Source organism: Danio aesculapii, chromosome 25 (assembly GCF_903798145.1).
Source record: "Danio aesculapii chromosome 25, fDanAes4.1, whole genome shotgun sequence".
Taxonomy (NCBI): domain Eukaryota; kingdom Metazoa; phylum Chordata; class Actinopteri; order Cypriniformes; family Danionidae; genus Danio; species Danio aesculapii.
In genome coordinates, this window is record NC_079459.1 from 22212052 (window position 1) to 22221500 (window position 9449).

A 9449-nucleotide genomic window follows, 5' to 3' on the forward strand; every position below is an offset into this window, starting at 1 on the left:
TTTCCCCTGATTGTTTCAGATGGTTCAGATAGCATTTGAAAGTAACATTCATATAATATTAGCAACTTTCTGAAATGGAACATTCCCACAGGGGGGCGTTCACACAGAATGCGTCTCATGGAATTGTTTTTAAAGCGCCTCCTCTGTCCTATTGCTGTCATATAAAACCGATGTCATGCCAACTTGCTACTGTAAACAGAAGCTCACAAAGCTTGCCCCGCCTCTGAGTTCTTCTGATTGGTCCACTGCTTTGGAACTGACATTAATGAGTCATTAGTCCCTTTCGAACATTCAAACCTTTCTAGAAAAAACCCCGGCAATTTTATGGAAAGGGATCATGTGTGAACAGGCCCTTTTTGAAAATACCAGTAAATTCGTTCTGGCAATTTTCCAGAAAAAGACGTTGTCCCATTACCAGTATATTGCCGGAATGCTGCTCTATGTGAACATAGAAGGAAAATTGCGGGAAAGAGCCCGTTCACGATTGACGTGAACTGACGTGAGATGTCTACTCCAGCCAATCAGAACATTCAGATGCAAATAAAAACAAAAGCCTTTGAATATTTTCTTAGACACATTAAGCTGCTAGATGTTCGTCAGATAACGTTTCTATCTTCCTTCTTAATGCCAATTGTGTAAAAAATTATCGATAAAATGCTTATGATAAACCGTTGTTTGTTTACCTTCAAGCTGTGCTTCAGTTGCTTGACGCGTGTGCAGTGAGCACCAGCACACACACATATTATGTACATCTCGACATGCGAAAGTGTCCCTCGATATGCTTTCATTGAAGTTGTTCACAATACTTATCCATCTACAGAATTTGTAATGTCGTCAAATGTGTAAACGTTTAGCTGTGGTTCGTGCTTCTGCCATTGGATGTCTCTGGGACAAAGCAGCTGTATGAATGCTAAAGCTTTAAATAAAAGTGAAACCATCAACAAAAGCCAGACACTTTCTATGTTTACAAATACAAGCGCAGCCATTTAGAGCCCATTTCTGGTTAATGATGTTAGAATTTACCAGTATTTTGGAATGGATGTGTCCTTGTCTGTGTGAACAGTGCTTTTTTGAATTTACCGGTAAAGTCGTTCCGGTAATTTTCCGTATATTTACCGATATCACTGTGTGAAAGGAGCTATTGACTGACTCAAGTGCAAGGTGCTCCAAAAGACACGAGATGCAACCATAATGGTCATACTTATATCAGTCAAGCACGTGCTTACACAGAAAAACAATGGAAAATTATTGCATTGGAATGGAAAAATGCAGTCTGTGTGAATGACCCCTAAATGTTAGCTGCATCCCAAATGGCACACTATACACTATGCACTCATGCACTATGTACTTATGCACTTACACACTCATTCAGCCGATAAAATGAAGTGTGTAATGATGGACACTTCACGCACGCAAAGACTGCAGCTTTGCTCACGTAGCGGAAGGGGCGGAGCTATCGGGCGCACATGTTGGATAACTTTGTTTATTTTGGATGGTGAAAGTAAAATTTCCCTATGACAGTGATTATAGCGCCTCCCGATGGTCAACGCGGTTATACTAATGGCAAGTATTATTTGATAGTTTGGTCATTTATTTCACTGATTTGTCAACCGTTAAACGTCATCAGGGAAACGGTTTGAATTTCCACTTAGTAAAAAAACATTAGTGCTCCATTTGGGACGACACTACATACATATACTATGCTGATGAGTGTGGAAGTGCATAAGTACATAGTGCATGAGTGCATAGTGTATAGTGTGCCATATGAGACGCAGCTGTTGTCTCTAAAAATAGTTTTTAAAGCGTCTCCTCTGCCATATTGCTGTCATATAAAACAGATGTCATGCCAACTTGCTACTGTAAACAGAAGCTCACAAGGCTTGCCCCACATTCAAGTTCTTCTGATTGGTCCACTGCTTTGGAACTGACATTAATGGGCTATTGACTGAGTCAAGTGCAAGGTGCTCCAAAAGACATGAGATGCAAGCATAATGGTCATGCTTACTTCGTCAAGCACGTGTTTACATAGCAAAACAATGGAAAAGTATGGCATTGGAATGGAAAAATGCAGTCTGTGTGAATGACCCCTAAATGTTGTCTCTAGCATTCACATAACTAAGAAAAAAATCCATCTAAAACCAAAATGTTCAGAGAACATTGACAAATAAGATTTTCATAATGTACTGAGAATTAAAAAAGCACATTTAAAAAAAGATATAAAAAATTGAAAAGTGTGCAAGTGTTTGTTTGTAAAAATAAGTGCACTTAGTTGTATTAAGCATGTAACCAACCTACAGTACATTTCCAGTTTATATAAATAAAACAGTACTTGAACATAACATTAACAAAATAAAAGGGCCCTTAAATGTATTTAAAATGATTAAAAAGGCAGTGTTTGTCATATTTAAGTACACATTTATAAACTTAAGTTTTCATTTGTAGTGTTTTTCAAATTTACAGTTGTAGATAGTTGTAGCTGCACTTGTAGATATGTAATTTTATGCAAAGGCCACTTTTTTATTGCTCTTTAAGTACACTTTGATAATTATTTCATGATATGAATTCAGACATACTATATATGTAGATAATAAATAAATAACAAAATAAACGAGTACACTTTAATGGCTACTAGTACAGTATGCTGAGAAATTTAAGCATGTAGCATGACGCTAATGATGCTATCACCTCATATCATCCATAAAAAGGTGTGATAGCACAGCCTGCACTTGTTGACTTTAGTTCAACTAAAAGTTTACGTTTTCACTCGCGTTCCAAGTTTTCTGAATTCCTCAATCAAACACATTTAGCGCGAGAGTTTGCTGATGTATGGCTGAACAGGCAGGACTCTCTAGGTCTCACATAATCTTTTATTTTTTTGCTGACACATTTTGGCATGGCATGCCTCGTTCTGTTCTTGTGTGTGCTTGTGTGTGTGTGACCACACTTGTGTGTTCCTGTTGTTGTGTGTGTAGGCGTTAAGCCATTCCAGTGTGAAACCTGTCAGAGAAAGTTTTCACGGTCAGACCACCTTAAGACCCACACCCGGACACATACAGGTAAAACAAGTGCGTAAACCTTTTCATTTTTTCATGATTCGCTCCTCTCTTTCCACTCTTTGATGTAAAGTTGAATTTTCAGAGGTCACTTTTTATCTCAGCTTGTACTGGGAAGTTTTTTAAAATGATTAGCAGTGGTTTTTAATTATAGGTATTGGTTTTAGTATTCTCACTCAACTGTAATGACCATTTCCACTGAGTAGTACAGTAGGGTACGGTACGGGTCAGTACGAGTCATCTTTATCAGGCTTGTGTTTCCACTACTAAAAGTGTTCCAATGGTACTCTTTTGGTGGGCATGGTGTACGACAGAAAGTTTCAGTTGACGTCATTCTCGCTCGAAAATATCAAAGTAAAGCTGTACGGGTCGTTCACATATCATATGAGAAGCACCTCTCACAAAACAGATGCTTTATATAGATAAATACTTGTGTATAAAGGTTCATTACTAACCTTTTTATGGACAGAATTTGATTATAACTGCAGATCAATGATAGTGCGGAATAACGGTTCGCTTTTAGGTAACTTTTGACAGTAGAAACGGCCATAAAAGCGTACCGAACTGAATCGTATCGTACCGTACCGTATCACTCAGTGGAAACGGGCCATCAGACTATTCAGGCCCGTAGCCAGGGGGAGTTCGGGTGGTTTGAAAGACCCAGACCTCTACTGACAAAGTCCAGAATTTGGCTGCTATACAAGGTGATTTATCTCATTTTTGACCGTATGCCTTCATAAATTATGAAAATAACTGATAGAAGGCGGCTTTAAGACAAATGTAATTTTTTATTATTCAAATAGGCAAATTCTGACTGAGGAAATAAGCTGGCCAGTTTGTTATTTGCCTATAGGTTAAAGTTTTTAATTTAAAACAAGTTTTTAAAAGATTCCAAATTGTTTTGTTTTTAAATGATGGATGATAATAAATTTGTATTTTGAAAACAAGCCTATTTTTTATATTTCTTTGTTCAACATTTCTAATTAAAAAATCTAAGCTCATAACATTATTTATAAAATTGTAAAAATCTACAATTTATAAATAAACACTTTATGATAAAATAGTATGGTAAGCATTTTGACAAAAATGTAGGGAAAATTTTTTTGCATCTAAAAGTATTATAAACCCCAATCCAAAAAGCTGATCCAGCAAAAATTAAGTTTAAAATGTCACTAAAATGCAGTATTTGAACCTCATAATTCAAGAGAAAACGAAGCAAATAGCTGCAAAAAGGTCCACTTTTTGAGAAAAAAGAACCATCTTTTTCAATAGGCTGTCTACAGGCCTGCTATAGTAACTATAACAATAAAGACTATAATAATTATCAATAATTTACTTTTTTAAAATTTACTATATTTTTGAATTGCTATTAAATGCATAGAAATAGCAATAAAAATGCAAATCTGAAAAATAATTATTTGTTTTATGAACTAAATGATATATTTGGTATACTCAATATTTGTATTTTGCATTTGATAAAAAAACTGAGTTACTAATTAACTGAGTAATAATTAGTAATAGTATTAATAATGCATGTTTTTTCACTGAAAATAATAATGTATTTATTATTGTCAAAGCATAAATTAAGTTGTTACTTTACAAAATGAAAGAAAATGACATAGAAATAATATATTGGTATTTGACCAAAAACAATGGCTGGTAAACTGTCATTTATTATGATTACTAAAATAAATTTATATTACTATTAGCCTTTAACAACAATGCTGATAATAAATAGTATCATTAGTATTATGATTATACTACATTTATGTCTGATTATTATTATTTGTTATCCCTTGTTATGTCAATTATATAGCCAGTTGCAAATTATTATTTGCATTTAGCAAAGTCATGACCAACCACTGCTCTTAAGTGACCTCATTATTATTTAATAGTAACCCTGATATTCCTTATTTCCCTCTATGTTTGCCTTCGATTCCAGTCTAATTTCTATCTCTCCTCTGTTTCTCTCTCAGGTGAGAAGCCCTTCAACTGCAGATGGCCAAACTGTCAGAAGAAGTTCGCCAGGTCAGATGAGCTCGTTCGGCACCACAACATGCACCAGAGGAACCTGACCAAACTCCAGCTGACCATCTGAACCCCCGTCCCAAACACAGAAACTGCAGGAAATAGTCTTGTTTTCCTTTAAGCGTTCAGGTCATGGAGCTACAAGACAAAGCTACTCTTTATCTGCATGTGCAGCGCCACCTAGAGGAACAAGCTCCAAACCTGGCCATAAAACACTCTAACTGTGGCGTCAATAAACAAGTGTGTTTCCAGTGAGGGCACATTAGGTCTTTAATGCAAGACACTGCAGGTCAATTGATTACATAAAGAATTGCATTTATATATATATATATATATGTATGTGTATATATATATATATATATATATATATATATATATATATATATATATATATATATATATATATATATATATATATATATCAGAAGTTTTTTAAAATGTAATGTTTAAATATGCAAACGAAGCATTATTTAATTAAATATGTGCTCATTTGCATATGCTTCTACACAGTGTTTTGTAAAGTTATTTTTAAAGGTAATATATTACAATCTTGAGTCACTTTAAAAATAAATAAAGAAATAAATGTGTTATTATATACATATAACTTGGTTATTTTTAAGAAAAATAACAAAATAAAGTATGTGTATCTATTTTTGGTTTGTTTGAGTAAGGTTATGATAGGCTGCTTAGTGTAACCACCACAGATTGTAATATATTACATTTAAAAGTAACATTACACAACAATCTGAACATTGGATGAAGTCAAGATCAAAATTCTTGTTAAATATTTGGGTCAAAGTTTTTTACAGAGGGAATTTTGTGAATCTAATTATCACTCAGATGGGGAAAATCACTTTTATTTGAAGAATAAAATTTAGAAAACCTTCAGAATTCAAATTAAAGTTGACAAAAGAAACGCTTGAAGGGATATAATTCACCTCAAAATATAAATTTACTCACCGTTTATTTATAATCAAGTGGTGTTTGAGTTTTCTTTTTCTACTGAACACAAAACAAGATATTTTGAAAAATGTTAAAAACCTGTAACCATTGACTCCCATAGTAGGAAAAACAAATACAATGGAAGTCAGTGGTTACAGGTTTCCGACATTTTTCAAAACATCTTCTTTTGTGTTCAAAATAAAGTAATAAAATAAAGTATGTGTATGTATTTTGGTTTGTTTGAGTAAGGTTATGATAGGCTGCTTGGTGTAACTCCACCACAGATTATAATATATTATAATTTAAATGTAACATTGTACTGTACAACAATCTGAACATCGGATGAAAGATCAAAATTGTTGTTAAATATTTGGGTCAAAGTTTTTTACAAAGGGAATTTTGTGAATCTAATTATCACTCAAATGGGGAAAATCACTTTTATTTGTAGAATAAAATGTAGAAAACCTTTAGAATTCAAATTAAAGTTGACAAAAGAAACACTTGAAGGCAAAAATTTCACCCAAGAATACAAATGTACTTACCACTTATTCATAATCAAGTGGTTTATGAGTTTCATTTTTCTATTAAACACAAAAGAAGATATTTTGAAAAATGTTAAAAACCTGTAACCATTGACTTCCATAGGATAAACAAATACCATGGAAGTCAATGGTTACAGGTTTCCAGCATTTTTCAAAACATCTTCTTTTGTGTTTAACCTAAAAAAAAGAAACTCAAACAGGTTTGTGACAAGTAATAATGACAGAATTTTCACTTTTGGATGAATTATCCCTTTATGTGTGTTTTTTATTTTTATATACACTCAAATAGAAAAAACAACACTTTATGGAAAGCCCAAAATCAAAACAGTATTTCTGGCTGCAGTGTCTTGCCTTAATGAGCTTTTACATTTATTTTGGGATGTGACATGTAATGTACCTAACATTTAATTAAGTAGATTTTAGACTAATTTATTGTTTGTTGTAAATTAAGAAGTAACAACAGTTGTAAAACTCATCCTCAACTATTCGTCCTTGACATGCTGTATCTGGAATTGTGAAACTCATCCATGCTGTTTGTAAAAGAGAAAAAAAATTCACTCTTTTTGACCTTACCATTTTATTTATGAGTAGGTCACACTGGTTATGTGGCTGAGCGGTTGTGGTCAAGTTGTAAATATTAGTTTCAATCCTCAGCCAACACCAAAACATAAATTAACAGGCAAAATTCTGTTCAAGGGGAATGTGACATGTATGAAAAATGGATGAAATGTGAAACATATTTGGAGGGATTTCTTGTTTGTTTGTTAAATGATTTTTATTTGTATGTTTGTCATATATCTGTTATTGACAGTCAATGTTTTTTTTTATTAAACTCTTGGCATTATCGCAATGTGATCAGTTCAGTTCAGAATTTAATTTTAAAGCAGCTACAGTTTTATTTTTTATGATTGTGGAATGGACATCTTAAATCTTTTTTAATAATTTGATATACAGCTGAAAATGATTAGCCCTCCTGTGAATTGTGTTTTTCTTTTTTTAATATTTCCCAAATGATGTTTAACAGAGCACATTTTTCACAGTATGTCTGATAATATTTTTTCTTCTGGTGAAAGTCCTATTTGTTTTATTTCAGCTAGAATGAAAGCAGTTTTAAATTTTTTTACAAACTTTTTAGGTCAAAATTATCAGCCCCTTAAGCAATTTTTTTTTTAATTGTCTACGAAAAAAAACCATCATCATGATTTACCTTATTATCCTAACCTGCCTAATTAACCTAGTTTAATCTTTAATTTCACTTTAAGCTGAATACTAGTATGTTGAAAAATATCTAGTAAAATATTATTTATGTCATCATGGAAAAGATCAAATAAATCAGTTATTAGAAATGAGTTATTAAAAACTATTATGTTTAGAAATGTGTTGAAAAAATCTCTTCGTTAAACAGAAATTGAGGAAATGAATATAAGGGGGGCTGCTAATTCAGGAGGGCTAATAATTGTAACTTTATCTGTACTTGCTTAAAACAGTTGGGTTAATAATAACCCAACAAGTAACCCAACGATTGGTCGTTTTGGCACCAACCTGCCTTTGGGTTATTTTAACCCAATCCATTGAGTTGTTAAGGTTAACCCAACAATTTGGATTACAAAAATATCTAATTTGTTGGGTTATTTTGCCAATACAGTGAATAAATTATTAATATTATTATTGGGTTGATGTCTCCGCTGGGTCCTAAAGGTGAGAACAAATATGTGTATCATTTCCTCCAAAAAAAAAACAAAAAACTGTAGAAATAACCACTGAGGTAGAGAAAGTGTTTTTATCCGTATAAAGATCCAACACAATCTCACGGCAATTCCTAACTTTTTGATTTAGTGGCCAATTTGTAGGAATTCGTACAATCTAATTCATACAATTTAGTACAATTTGCTCATTCCCCAATGATGGTTGGGTTTAGGGGTGGGGTTAGGTGGCAAGCCTCCTTTTTAAAATCGTACAATTTCGTTTGACTGAACTGCATGCGTTTGTATCATCAAATTAAGAGTGCTGGTGAAACGGATGTAAAAAACAGGACATGGAGAGGTAATTTGAGTGGCTAATTCTAATGAATTTGTACAGTGTCATTCCTACAATTTAGTATGATTTGCTCATCCCCAAATGACGGTTGGGTTTAGGGGTGGGGTTAGGTGCCACGGCTCCTTTTTAAAATCGTAAAATTTCGTACAACTGCACTGCTTGTGTTTGTATCATCAAATTAAGAGTGCTGGTGATACAGAAATAAAAAACGACACAGAGAGGTAATTTGATTAAAAAAATAACGATTTTATTGCGTTAAACCCAGAGGCGAATTTAGTGATCAATCTTCTTTTCAATATTTTAAACTAATGCAAGCTCTACATTTTAAATGATTAGTTTTCTTAAAATGAATTTACAACTAAAAATAATAATTTTTATAAATTTTACTGCTGGATTGCTCTATGGATATTTTATTACATTACATTTATAACATTACATTATTTATTATATTTGATTGTGTATTAAATAATATTTAATTACGTTAAAATTGTATTTGCTTAACTCTCACCAAACAAAATATGGTAGAAAATGATGTTATATATATTTATAATTTATACTTCTAGATATTTATTGGGGCCCCTAGATTTCCTGTGGCCCTAAGCAGCCGATTATCTTGTTGGTTAAATCCGCCCCTGTTTAGACCTTAAATAAACTTTATAATGCAAAAACAACATTACTTACACATTTAATACAGCTGTTCTGTGTCAGTTATATCAGTTGACTGTTGAAAGTCAAAATGTTATGTTATGCTATTAAATATGTTATTAATAATGTTATTAAATAAATAATTTAACAAAGGCCCAAAATAACCCAACAAAGCACCAAATATTTAACCCAACTTGTTGAG

General features: G+C 32.8%; 1 protein-coding gene across 2 annotated transcripts in view; it reads left to right on the forward strand.

The window, feature by feature from the left end:
- Nucleotides 1–5389, forward strand: part of wt1a (WT1 transcription factor a) — a 35605-nt gene extending 30216 nt beyond the window's left edge. The window contains exons 8-9 of one of the 2 annotated variants that reach the window (XM_056451798.1): nt 2973–3065; nt 5030–5389. In XM_056451798.1, the coding sequence (XP_056307773.1) occupies nt 2973–3065; nt 5030–5151 (215 nt within the window). In that variant the 3' untranslated portion in view covers nt 5152–5389. The remainder of the gene's footprint in view (nt 1–2972; nt 3066–5029) is intronic. The other variant, XM_056451799.1, reaches the window with a different exon arrangement.
- The last annotated feature ends 4060 nt before the right edge of the window (nt 5390–9449 follow it).